This window comes from Aplysia californica, unplaced genomic scaffold (assembly GCF_000002075.1).
Source record: "Aplysia californica isolate F4 #8 unplaced genomic scaffold, AplCal3.0 scaffold00002, whole genome shotgun sequence".
NCBI lineage: Eukaryota > Metazoa > Mollusca > Gastropoda > Aplysiida > Aplysiidae > Aplysia > Aplysia californica.
In genome coordinates this window covers 4,336,576-4,349,785 of record NW_004797272.1, presented here as the reverse complement: position 1 = coordinate 4,349,785, position 13,210 = coordinate 4,336,576, and the positions used below count along the sequence as shown (strand labels likewise).

The following is a 13,210-nucleotide window of genomic DNA, read 5'->3' as shown; positions in this document are numbered from 1 at the left end:
CCCCCCCCAATTCTCTCTTACTTTTTCTCTCTCCATCTTACTTCCCCAGGCCCGCCTCACTACCTTCACCCCTATTTTTGCATATAGGTAGATCTATATTCCCTCCCATACCGTTGCCCACTGCCCGGCCCTACTATTATATTAAATATTATCCTTTGTTAAGAAAAGACCACAGTTCGCACTGGGTCACCACGGTCGGCGTCCATTTGTTGGGAAGATCGTAGAAACGGAGGAACGCCAAGGTCGAATTGCTTGTCTGCTTCACATCCGGTACACCTAGTGTTTGTGCACCTCAGAATTGTACACTTTGTGTAGAATTCTGTTTTGTGCACGCGCATTGGAATTTGAGTCCGAATAGCCACGGGAAGAGCCACTGAAGGCTATTCGGATTCGAATTCAAACTCGAGTCTGAATAGCCATGGGAGGCTGTTCGGACTCAAGTTCGAATAGCCGTGGCCTAAAATTCTACTGAGTCTTCTGCTCTGATTTTGGATCCCACGATCATGATCTGTTTCTGTTTTGTTTAAAGGCTGCTGTTATTGAGAATAAACTATGTCTCGCTATTCTCACCCTGGGTGAGAATAATTCATGACTCGCTATTCTCACCCCCCCCCCCATGTGGTGAGAATAGCTCCCACCCTGGTGTGGGTATGAGGCGAGGACTCCCCCCTGACCTCTCGCAGGCCGATAAAATCACCTGGGACCTAGGCTCTCTGTGGTTTACCGCATGTGGTTGGGAAATTACTCATATGAGGGATTAGTGATTGGCGATTGTGGTAAGATTGAAGAGTACCGGACCAGCGGATTAGGACTACTTTTATGCTTGTCTCGACAACCTTAGGAATTCATGATTTCCCCCAGTTTTTAATCTCTCTCAATGAAGAATTTCTGACCGGTAGCCTAGATAAAAATAAATAATATTCATTTTAAGTTTGTCGGGGGGAGAACCCCCCCCGGGGTGAGAATAACCACTTCCTTGTTTAAATTGGTAGTTATTTTTTATATTACTTGAAATAAAACCTTACCCAGAATTAGTTGGTTCCGTTTAGAGGGGAACAAATTAATCTGTCTACGAAGTAAGGGACTCTCATGAGCCCATATCCAAAAGTCTTAGAAAATGTACGAGTCTCATTTATTTTGTACTGAAACTTTTAAGTGAGCAAAAGTAGGCGTACTTGAATTTTTGTTGTTGTTGTTGTTGTTATCAATCTCATCTTAAGGAAGATTCTTTTGTGTAAATTCCCTTTCAATTTGTTATTACATTACTCAATTTGCATTCTCTTCGATAGGTACTTAACACGATTGAAGAGATGTCCGACTTCAATGCATCAGGTGAGTTCAATGGAGAATGTGCTAATAAATGCTTATTTATTGACAGTGCTACTATAAAATGCTCACTCATATAACTGGAAGAATTATGTAAATTCTTTTTTCAGTCATAAACCCAGTGCCAAGATCAGTTTGTGAGTCCTCAATAAAACACAGATAGTATAAAAGTACTGTGGGCTGACTTTTGTGCCTTCTTTCAACATCTAATCTTTTAAAAAAAAATTTACCTGTGGAATTCATGCTGCACTATGGGGTCACTCTACAGTGAGGAAAAGTGGATTTTCTTTGATAGGGCCTTGCTCTCAATCTCTTTGAAGTTTGATTTTTGGGTCTGTTGAAAGTGAAATGACAGATGAGGAACCTGGAACCTAGGAAGAGATGGTGAAAATCACAACCAGTGGAGAGAGAGATCTTATTGTCAGTTATTACCTTATACTTACCGTCACAGGTATTCTCTGGGCTGCTCTGTCTAATTAACTACATGTGAATTGTTTAAGGCCATTACAATGTAAACACCAGTATTTGTTTGATGGAATGTAGTTTACATTTTTTTCCTTCCCTCATACTCTTGTCTTATTTCTTATTTCTTTCTCTGGGTATTCACATTTGTTAAATATTTGCTCGGACTTCTTTTTATTTCTTCATTGTATTTAATCGTATGCTCTTTATCCAGATCATACTCACCGTAGGTACAACCCTTTAGTTGATGAATGGATTGTGGTGTCACCACAAAGAGCAAAGCGTCCCTGGCTGGGCCAAGTTGAAAAGGCAGCAGCTGATGCCACACCTCGACATGACCCCAAAAATCCTTTGTGCCCCAGGGTGACTCGTCCAAATGGTCAAGTGAGTTCAAATGCTTTGAATATTGGCATAAATAGGCCCAAGTATGTTTTGGTCTTACGGTGATCCCAAAAATTTGGGATATATATATATATGTGTGAGTTGTGCTGACAAAATGACTTAATTCTCAGATATCAGCCCAATGGACACAGATGGGTATATGAGATTTATGGATTGGGTTTGTATAGTTTATCAAATGAAATGATAAAAGACGTGTTTAACTTGAAGAAAATGGCATCAGTTTAAATCCTACAAATTTGATTTGACAGTTTTCGGCTGACATCTCCATATTGTGCATGCAGCATTGTGGGACACAATTCTTTTTATCAGCACATCTCACAATATATCAAGATGAATCCCAACATTTTGGATGTGGTTCCAGGTGAGTCAAATTGTATCAGGACATGGGTGAAAATGAGGCGAAATGTTTTAAGTAGGTTTCAAGACAAAAGTAAAAATTGATGTGTGTCAACCTCTCTACTCGTGTTTAGAATTTTTTTTTTTACAAGTAGGAATCACAATGAGTCAAGTGGATTTGCCTTGAGTATGATCTAATGCAGTGATATAGGTCATTGTTATTCCAATGTGTAAAAATATAATTACAGCTTTAAGTGGATACTGTTAAGTCTCTTCAGGTATTAATGTTTTTCTTGTAGTGCATGGAGCAATGATTACTCTGGTCAACAAGTTTCAGCTTTTTTTTCTCTTTGCCAGCTGAGGTACATTATTTGTTTTAAAGTAATTTTGGGTCACTGATTTCAGATCTGCAGTGAGATTTGTGCTAGCATGTAGGTTTTAATGGTTTTCAGGGTGCTCTTTTTTTTCCTTATTTAACACTATGTCAAAAAATTGCCAAAGACTTATGTAGAGTTATTCTAATCATCAGGAAGCTTTTTCATTCGTATTGCTTTTGATGAAAAACTACTCGTCTATCTTGAATAAAAATGGAGGTATTTGTGAGTGGAGGTGGAGATCGCCTGGTGTCCGAGGTAAAAATAGCGAGGAAATTGCTGCCATAGATTGGCGACTTCCAAAGCTTGAGTGTTCGTGGAAACGGCTAATTCAAATTTTTTATGTGTGCCTTTAATAGTTTTTTTGTGTAAAATCCACTCAGAAATGTGTTTGTCAATAGACATAAAAGGTGTTGAGCGCCCCCCCCCCCCAAAAAACAAAAAAAAAAAAAAAGTTTTTGAGCCAAAAAACCCCACAATTTGATAAATTGCCCGATGGTGAAAAAATGTTCGTCTCTTCGTTTTGGTTATTTTAACGAGTGCCTGATTTCACTATGATGCCACACATATGTTAGTGAGAATACTTGCATTTGTTAGCAAAGTCGTTATTTCAGATTTTTAGTTTGCTCTGATAGCAGTTAGGTTTAATAATAGCTGCCTTCTTTGTGTTTTTTAGTGATCTTTCATTTGTATTTTGCAGGTGAATCCTGATTACAAAAACACTTTTGTGTTTGATAATGATTTTCCTGCCTTGTTGCCTGATGGACCAGAACCACGTGAGTTTTAATGCCGGGTATATCGTCATGAAGCTATGCTGGGTTTTGCCTTGTTGTGGTTTGATTGAAATCCCAACAGGTTTTTTTTCGTCTGTAATTTACTATAATGTTATTCATTTTAGTTCATATTCCAATAAATTGTGATCTTGATGGACATATTTAATAACTATTTGAAGAAGAGGTAAAAAATGCAGACAATTTGGTTGTTGAGAATACAATGTTGAAATAACATTCCCAATTAAAAAAACGGATGAGAGAAAGGAAAATTTTTTGTTTGTGCACACTTTTTAAAATATTGTGTGATTTTCTTTCCCTGGAAAACTGAAAAGAAATCTTTATTGATGGTTGATGCCTTTTTTACATTATTACGGTTTTGTTGTATTTGTAAGTCAACGAGACCATTATGGATAGTAGCAGATTCATAATTTGCTCCTCTGGATGCTCAAGTTTGATTATTTATCATCCTGTTTTATTAAATTCTCTTAAATTCATCCCCCCCCCCAAACCCTGAAGGTGTCTTTAGGCCATTCCCAAAGGGGGGGGACAATAACATGTTCTTATGCACAGTAGAATTGTTAATTGGCTGATTCATGAATGTCATGCTCATGACTGTGCCTGAACTGCAACAGGGAACTGCTGCTTTTTCTTTCCTAATCCTTACTATCGTCGTTTTTCCTCTACTTCTTTTGTATGTTTGTCACACTTTTGTGACCCATTATTTCTGGGGTGCCTTGATAGTCAGAGTAGACTTTATGCTGTTGAAGCTAGAAACGTGAATAGAGTAAGCCTGATTCCCTGTAAAGACTTGTCTGTTGACATCCACCCCTTGGCGTTCATATGACCTTATGCAGTTGCGAGCGCCCTAAAGACTCTAATAAACTAAACCCTGAAGAAAGCATGTAAAAATATTTTTGAAACATGAAAACACCATTCTGTAGAACAAAATAATTCAGACAAGATTTGAGAATAATGTTGCTGTCCCTTTCAGGCAAATTTTAATGTTTTTGGCTTGTCTCTTTTCAGTTATAAAATAACCGTTAAAGTCAGTGTATGTCTGTTTTATAGCCTATGGAGATATTTCTTTTCTGTCCAACGTCAATTTCTGTCCTCAGCTGAGAATGACGATCCACTCTTCCAGTCTGGTTCAGCTCATGGAAAGTGCAGAGTGATATGTTTCCATCCTTGGTCCGATCTGACACTTCCTTTGATGAACGTCACAGATATACGCTGTGTTATTGATACTTGGGTAAAAGAGAGTGTTGACTTGGGCAAGAAATTCCGTTGGGTTCAGGTAAGCTCTACTTTTTAAAACAGCCCTTCCTTTGAATTTTGAACTTGTGTAACTTTAAACACTATGATTATAGTTTATTCTGAATTAAAGGCCTTCAAGTTAATATCCGTTCCTGGTGGAAGAAAAGTGGAAAGAAAGCATTTAGAATATTTGAAGTACCTTTGGTCCTTTCAAAATTTTGGACCTGTGTTGTCAGTTGAATTGTAGAAATATAACCGCAAGACATCATGGTCTGTTGGGTAAACCTTTTCTGAATGTTTGAAAGGGATACGTCTAGTTAACACTTTGCCATCATATTTTAGGGAAAATCCAAAGAAACTGGGTTGTAAACATCGCCAATCGGCGAGATGAGGCGGCAAAGTGTTATGTAATCTTATGACATAACTTTTGTGTATTCTGCACTGATATTACTGTCTTTAATTCTGCTTTTGAATTCTACATTATTTGAAGCTTTGATGGTGAACTGAATTTAGAAGAAAGAGAGGGTGTGGATTTTTGATGTGGTAGTAAGAGATACAGTATAACATTGATAAATCGAACGCAGAAGACTCAAAATCATGCATCCGTCAAACTGTGCCTGTGGTCCCACTTTTTTGTTGTTGCTATCTTTGTAAGATATCCCATGGACTACCAAAGTCGGTCCTGACGAATTCGAGCTATTCGTGTTATACCATATTTTGTTTCATGAACAAAGATGTGAAGATGTAAAATATCAAGTCATGAGTGAAGAAGACAAGATAATAAAGATACAGTGTTTTTGACAGATCAATATGAATTTGTATGGAAAATGTGTAGAGGTGGTTTTTTAAAACCCCGACAAGTTATATAACCAACATGTTTTCTATTAACAGTTCTTTTATACTTTTTTTTCTCTTTTCATTCAGATATTTGAGAACAGAGGTGCTGTGATGGGTTGTTCTAACCCTCATCCCCATTGTCAGGTAGAGTACAAATCTTGGAAATTATGTTGGAAAACCGCCTACTGATTGCAAATTGTTTATGATGAAAAAAGAAAAACGGCGTTTGACATATATATAGAAAGTTTTATAATGGATATTGGTTTATATTATTGCAATGAAAAAACTTTATACAAAAACCAGAGCTTTGTTTATCATTAAAATTTGTAATTTGAAAATTATAGAAAACAAAAACCCTATGCTTCAAGAAGCTTTAAAAATGTTTTATATTTTAGTCAATGTACGCGTGACTTGTTTAAGGGTACATTGTGGGGGAAAAAAGCCGAGTAGCAGTCGAGTCTTTGAAAGTGTGCTATGTTCTGAACCCTACAATCTTATATAGTAAATATACCTTTAGTGGTGGATGTTTATTGAGGGAGCTGAATTGGGTTGTTTTTTTTATTATCAGGAAATAATTCACTGTAACCTGAACGTATCGTTCTCTTTCTATGTTCCTTGTGCCTTTTGAAATTCATAATTCTAGGTCAGTTGGATATGTTACTGCTATTTGTAAGAGGTTGCTATGGGGAGGGGAAAGGAGTGTGTGTTTGAATCATGAATTGACTGGTTCTCTGGTCAGGGAATACATTATATCCATTATGTTTATTGTCATTGAAGTGTTGACGAAAGTGGGTTTTTTTTTAAAGAGGAGGGGGAGGAGAGTACGGTGGTGTTTATCTTACTCCCATAAGACTGTTGCAAAACTGCAGGTAATTATAAACATACTGTTCCCTGCTTTTGTTTTCAGATCTGGGCATGTTCTTTTTTCCCTGATGAACCTTCGAAGAAAGACAAAAATCAGAGGACTTTTAAAGAGAAGTATGGAAAAACTATGCTGGTGGATTACCTGGAAAAGGAGCTTGTTAAAAAAGTAAGCATTTTGAGGATATATAAGGTATTGTTAGAGGGGGGGGGGGGGGGGGGGGGGGGGTTGCCCTCCAACCCCCAATAAGCCAACTTTTTTTTTCTAAACTTTTTCTGTTTAATTATATTTCATATCATGGACAGGCGCTCTGGTGTGATTTGCTCTTTCTTTCCTACAAATGGCCTTAGTACTTATTTCTCCTTTAATTGTATTTTATTCTGTTGCAACACTTCTCATCTTCAGCACTGATATGACCTTTTTTTGTAACAAATGCTGTAAATCTCTTACTCAAACTAAAAAAAGTTCATATAAAAATTTCCTCTTGAATAAAGAGAAGTCGTTTACTCTTGCGAGATTTCTCAACAAATACAATTTTTTTTAGGTTTGCATGGTTAGGTCATTGAATACAATTAATTTAGTAGATTCAGTGTGGATGGAAACATATATCTGAAGTGGAGAAAGATGAGACTTATTTCCGATTACAATTTTATAATGTTCTTGATGTGTGATAATCATGCAGTATCAGATCGCAATTCGGCTTAATTGTCGTGGGTGATTGTGGAGAGTGCTATCAGTAGGGCATTTTCTACTTTTGTGATTATTTTGAGGTCTTTCTTTTTTCCAAATACTTACTCAATGGCTACTGAACGGCCATTGTAATTGCCAGGTGCTTCTTTCTGAGTTTAAAGGTCTTAAAGATTTTTTTTTTTTGTATTGCATCTTTTGTTTTGTTTTTCAGGAGCGTATAATATTGGAGTCCAAACACTGGGTGTGGCTTGTTCCCTATTGGGCCACATGGCCGTTTGAGACTATGCTGTTGCCACGAAGGCACATCCTGCGCTTTGAAGATCAGACTGATGAGGAGAAAAATGGTATGTTCCAAATGGACTGCTTACTGCAAGACGCTGTCATACACCATTTTGAAAAGTGACGTGTGATGGATTCTTACAGTGAGCAGTCGTTAATGTTGTCAGTCTGTAAATTCCAGAGCGTTGTTTTTAGATATATAATTACAGACTTTCAGCATTTTGTTGTTTGATGACATGAAGTAAAAAGAAAATTTTCATTACCAAGTAGGCCATGTCTCACAATAGCTACTCAAGCTTACTATTTTTTTACATTCCCCTCCCCCACCAAATCCACCCCACTATCCTCAAAACCAACAATACAAATATCTCCACTATAAAATATTGCTTTGACAGAATGTTAAGAAAGCCAGCTAGATCTCTGGATATCATTTTATTAGAATTGATGAAATGGTTAAGATCACAAGTATAAAAAAGATGAACAGTATTATAAACGACCCATCACGCCCCCTTTCTAAACAAATTGTCAGATCACGCAACGGCAGATATGTACCTCTACAAACAGAAAAAAAGATACAAAAACAGTTTTTTTCCATCTTGCATAAGACTACTGTCAGCATAAACAATACAATGTGTATTGCTTTTTCAAGTATGTATTTATATAACTCTGAAGGTCGTGTAATTAAATTCCTGCATGTGGTTGAATGATGCATCTGATCTGTTTTGTCAGCTTTACTTTTCTTTTCATGTTGGATTTTAATGCATGTGTTTTTACGGTCCTGTACAGCCAAGAAAAATTTCCCTCTGGGATAGGGCTGGGCCATGAGTCGCTTTAGCGAAATCCGGATAATATGTTAGTGCATCTCTTTGGCAAATAATTATGTTATAAACCGCTTCGACAAATGGATTAGAACCACTTCGACAAATGGGTACACTCACGTGGTCAAGCGGATCAGAGAGTTTAAGAGTCTGAATTCGGATAACGTTTCTTTGAGAATTGTCTGGTTATCCGGACAGATTATCCGGATTTTGCCCACCACTATTCTGGGACAATAAAGTATTATCTTATCTTATCTTATCTTAATTGTTTTTAACATTTCATTTTCAGACTTGTCTCAGATTCTAAAAGAGCTGCTCACCGTGTACGACAACCTGTTTGAGGTTTCCTTCCCCTATTGCATGGGCTGGCAGGGTAAGATATTTCTTTCACTCATTTCCATTGTTTTGACAATGCTGTACATACTGCCAACAATTTGCCTTTTTTTCTTTTTTTTTTGACACTCATTCAGCTTTGATAAATTGTGTGGTTCATAGTTTTAGTTAGTGAAAGAAATAGGAAAATAAATTATTATGTGAGAATATTATAAGCTGCATTTAAGAAAGTTCTTGCATATTTTCCTTCTTTCAATATTATAATAAGGGACTCTTGACTACAGCCCTTTGGCTATTTTTTGTCTTGTATTTGTTTCCTTATCTCTTGCTAGCTGCTTACGTGCAAGTTCATCTGTCTTGGTTGTACGCCCTTTCCAAGTCAGATGGATAATTAGAAATAACACTCTAAAATGAATTAATTTAAGCTTTTGTATGAGCTTATTTTGAAAATATTCTGTTATTATTCATGTAAAGAGTACTTCTCTTTTACCAATGTGAAGGCTAATACTAGTCTGAGTACAGTTGGTGAGTCAAGTAAAGCCAGTGCTCTGTATTGCTGTGATATATTGTAGAATAAGTAAATAAATAAGTAAAGTACACTTTAAAAAAAATCCCTGTTGAGAAAGTTGGTTTATAAGGGTGTAACATAATATTATACATGTATAAATATAACTACATGTAACTACAGAGATACATACATAACAGTTACCCCACATACACACTATTGCTGACAGCCACTGTGCAGCACCCTAATTTTTTAGCTAGGGCTATTATGTCATGCCCAAGGACACTCTCCAGTGACCACCCACCTAAACGTTTTGTCACCTGCATATGCTTGACATTTATGTTGAGCCTGAGCTCACAATAAATCACTCAACAATGGTGAAGGTTTTAGACAAATTTAATGCCAAAAATAATTTTTTAGAGCTCGGAAAGAATATTTGACTAGTATCATAAAAAAAAAAAAGAAGACTTCTATCATTTATGTTTAAAAATTAATCTTCTCTCGTTTCAGATAAAGTTGTGTTGTCTTACTTATAGCAAGGTTAGGGCCAATTACTGGATTTACAATGTTTGTATTGTGTAGGTGCTCCAACGGGTAGCAGCCTGACTGAGGATTGCAGTCACTGGCAGCTTCACGGTGTCTTCTACCCACCTTTACTCCGCTCGGCTACTGTCAAGAAGTTCATGGTGGGCTTTGAAATGCTGGCAAGTGCCCAAAGGGATATGACAGCTGAGCAGGTCAGTCAGGGAGTGATGTGTTCTTTGAGTTCAAGGAGGGGATGTTTTAAAAAATGTATCATCGCCCAGCTGTTAAAATGAACTATGCCCGAAGTTTTGAAATTTAAAACATTTCAGTTTCTTAATCAGTAGTATTGGTTGCATGTGCTCAAGGAATATTTTGTCGAAATTCAAGTTCTAAATCTTGACCAAAAAAAAAAGCAAGAAAAAGTACATGTTGTAGGTACAATCGTTGGAAGATAGAAACAGATTTTTTCTCCCCCCAGTAAAATTTCACTTTCTAAGCTTAGAACATTTTAACAGCTTATCGAAAATATGGTATGTTTCACGTGTTGTAAAACAGGATAAGTCAAATGTTATGGTGGGACACTCAAAATGGTTTCTGACATCCATATGCAATGTATCAGCAAGAGATTATTTATAACTGCCTTGTTTTGGTTTTGAGATTATTTTTTTTGGCAAGAAACTTGGAAGTGGAGGTCTGTGTTTCAATGAAAAAGAGGACCAAACGCAAGTTTCTAATAGATATTTCCTGAGGGCATCCTAGGTTATGGTTAAGGGATTAGGCTTGTAATTGTACAGAAGTGCGGTTTTGATTTCTGGCCCCTCAAGGTAGAACATTGTATTCTTTTGAAAGATCCTATTTCCTTATATTATATTCCATTAGTCACCGAGTTGTAAATGGGTACCTGGTATTCGTTACAGATAGAGACATGATGTAAATGCCAATGCATGAGTGGGATAAAGGCTGCCTTGCTGTATGTCCTCCAGGGTCTGATTGGGTAAACTGGAATGAAGAGGCCAGCTGAGGAAATTCTTGTGACTTTGTGTCGGCCATCTCGCAGAGAGTTGCATTAAACTATGAACTTTACTCTGGCAGAAAGTTTTATTAGACTGTAAGCTTTACTCTAGCAGGAAGTTTTATTTATGACTATAAGCTTTACTTTTGCTGAAATTTTTACAAAACTAAACTTCACTCAGGCTGAAAGTTTTACAAGCCTCTAAAGCTTTGAGTCATAATTTTGGTTGTTTTTATTGATATTACGTTTTTATTTTCTTGCAGGTTTTTTTTTTGTGGAACTTTTGAGGCAATAGTGATTTTAGTTATATTTGTAATCAATTCTAGGAGATTTAGCAATTCATACGAAATGCATCTTTATGTCAAGAAAAATATGGAGTCTTACTGACATTGTTGCTTGCTATATTTTTTAGTGTTAATATATTTAGGCCTACTTTACTACAATGTTGTGCCATAATTTTCAGGCTGCTGAGAGGCTGAGGAATTTGCCAAGGGTTCACTACAAGAACAAAGAGGGAAGTCAGTAGCCGGATATACTACCTAGAACAACCATGTCTTTGGAGAATCTGTCTTGTGTGCCTTGTGCTAGCATAAAGGGATTGGATATACTTTGGCTTTTTTGTGTCTGTAGAGGACAACTGAACATTTTCTAGAGATCTGATGTCTGATTGGTTGATGCTGTTCTGCTTTGTATGAGGGTTGATTTATTTATTCCACAGTTGAGCACAGATTACTCGTTCTCATGTAACATTCTGTTTGTTTTGAGTTTTTCAAGTAATGTTTCTCCGGTAATGTTTTGTGGTGTTGAATTTTATTGTTTTGTACTTCAGAAGTGTGGGTGGTTGGAGGGTGCCACTGGTAGATCCTACTTCTTTACTTTCTCCTGTGTTGTTTCTGTCTGTCTGTCTTACTATTTCCCAGCACTAAATGACCATTCTTGTGTCGATGTGCTTCTCTTTACTCAACAAACGAACAAATCAGAAGTTTTGGTTGCTTTACATTTGCATGCTTTAGAACCATCAGAAGCAAGGAAATTTATCTTTACTTTCCACAAGCTTGATCCAAACTATTTATTCCCCTGTCACAAAGTCATTTTGGGTTAGGTTAGAATGTTAACTGAGAATGTAGTGACATGCGATATGAATACTGTGAATACAGTGTGACTAACCTGCCTGCCTATTATTTTGTACTGCCGAGTCTTTCTCTGTGTCATTGCCAAAGAACTTAGATGATAATGCAGCTAGAACCGCTTGAACCATGTCCGTCTACCTCTTTCTTGGAGTGCAGTTTTTTTGTTTGTTTGTTTGTTTGTTGTTTGGTTGGGGTTTTTTTTTTTGGGGGGGGGGGTGGGGTTTGGTTAGCTTCCTTTCTTCCTCTGGCTGGCCTCCGTTAGGAGGGTGGCAGTCTGCTGCAGGCAGACAGGTAAGAGGTAACCTCGTGTGGCCTCGTCCAGAGTACATCTGGGCCCGGTCTCGCGTTGTTCTCCTTAAGTGGGCCTTGATGTGCTTCCCCCCGCGGGCACTCATACAGTGCGTGCTGCAGGTCGTCAGGACTCGTGCCACTCGCCAGACAGGAATCATTGGGAGCGGAGCCTATTGCATGGAGATACTCCTGCAGGATGGGGCTCTTCGTGTTGCATCTTAGCTGCGATAACACTTTTCTCTGTCTGACGGTTAGGTCTCTCTCTGTCCCTCTCCGGTGGTGGCTTCACCTTTCCCCCGACGGAGTTGTGCACTCGCGGTTTCTCCCATGCGTGGGCAATCATGTAACGTGAGATGCACGAGCTTGCTGACGTGAGATCGACAGGAGTGTTGGACTGGTCGAGGCGGCCGGGGGGGGGGGGGGGGGGTAGCTGCTGGGAGATAATGTCTTCCTGCCTTGCCCCCTCTTATTCCATCAATATAAGTGTAAAAATTTACAGAGAAACTTAAATACTTACTTGACATTGTGTTCTCTTTATTTGAATTTTGCTCATGGCTAGCAAATTTAATTGGGTTCTCTCTTTTGGTTTGAATTTTGCATGAAATGTTTTTTAAAAAGGAAAATATATAATGTAGAGAAAGAAAAAAAAATTAGACTGAGGCTTAAAGACGGGGAATTTGTGTTTCTGAGTTTACTGCGTTAATGTTTGTTGTGCTCTATTGTACTTTCAGACCCGTAAGAACTTCCAGTTTTGTCAGATTTATTTCATACAGAGGGTTCAGTTTTTATTCAGCGTACTGTTTTTGTTGTGTTATTTAGGGTCTAGTTGGGGAGGGATTTGACTGATAAACGTTGATCAAAAGCATTAAAATATTGTCAGTTTGCAGTTTTCAAGGACACTCAAGCTTTGGAAGCCATCAAACTTTCGAGGCTATTTTCTCACTATACCAGGTGACTCCCACCTCCTTCAATCACAGATATGTTAACTTTTTTTCAAGATT

General features: G+C 37.6%; 1 protein-coding gene across 2 annotated transcripts in view; it reads left to right on the top strand.

The window, feature by feature from the left end:
- The window catches only part of LOC101847776 (galactose-1-phosphate uridylyltransferase), a 12,872-nt gene extending 1,313 nt beyond the window's left edge, over positions 1-11,559 (top strand). For both annotated transcript variants that reach the window (XM_005089050.3, XM_035973978.1), the window contains exons 2-11: positions 1,290-1,332; positions 2,003-2,172; positions 3,601-3,676; positions 4,789-4,967; positions 5,852-5,908; positions 6,672-6,794; positions 7,528-7,660; positions 8,703-8,786; positions 9,834-9,988; positions 11,252-11,559. In XM_005089050.3, coding sequence (XP_005089107.1) covers positions 1,311-1,332; positions 2,003-2,172; positions 3,601-3,676; positions 4,789-4,967; positions 5,852-5,908; positions 6,672-6,794; positions 7,528-7,660; positions 8,703-8,786; positions 9,834-9,988; positions 11,252-11,314 — 1,062 coding nt within the window. In that variant the 5' untranslated portion in view covers positions 1,290-1,310 and the 3' untranslated portion in view covers positions 11,315-11,559. The remainder of the gene's footprint in view (positions 1-1,289; positions 1,333-2,002; positions 2,173-3,600; positions 3,677-4,788; positions 4,968-5,851; positions 5,909-6,671; positions 6,795-7,527; positions 7,661-8,702; positions 8,787-9,833; positions 9,989-11,251) is intronic.
- The last annotated feature ends 1,651 nt before the right edge of the window (positions 11,560-13,210 follow it).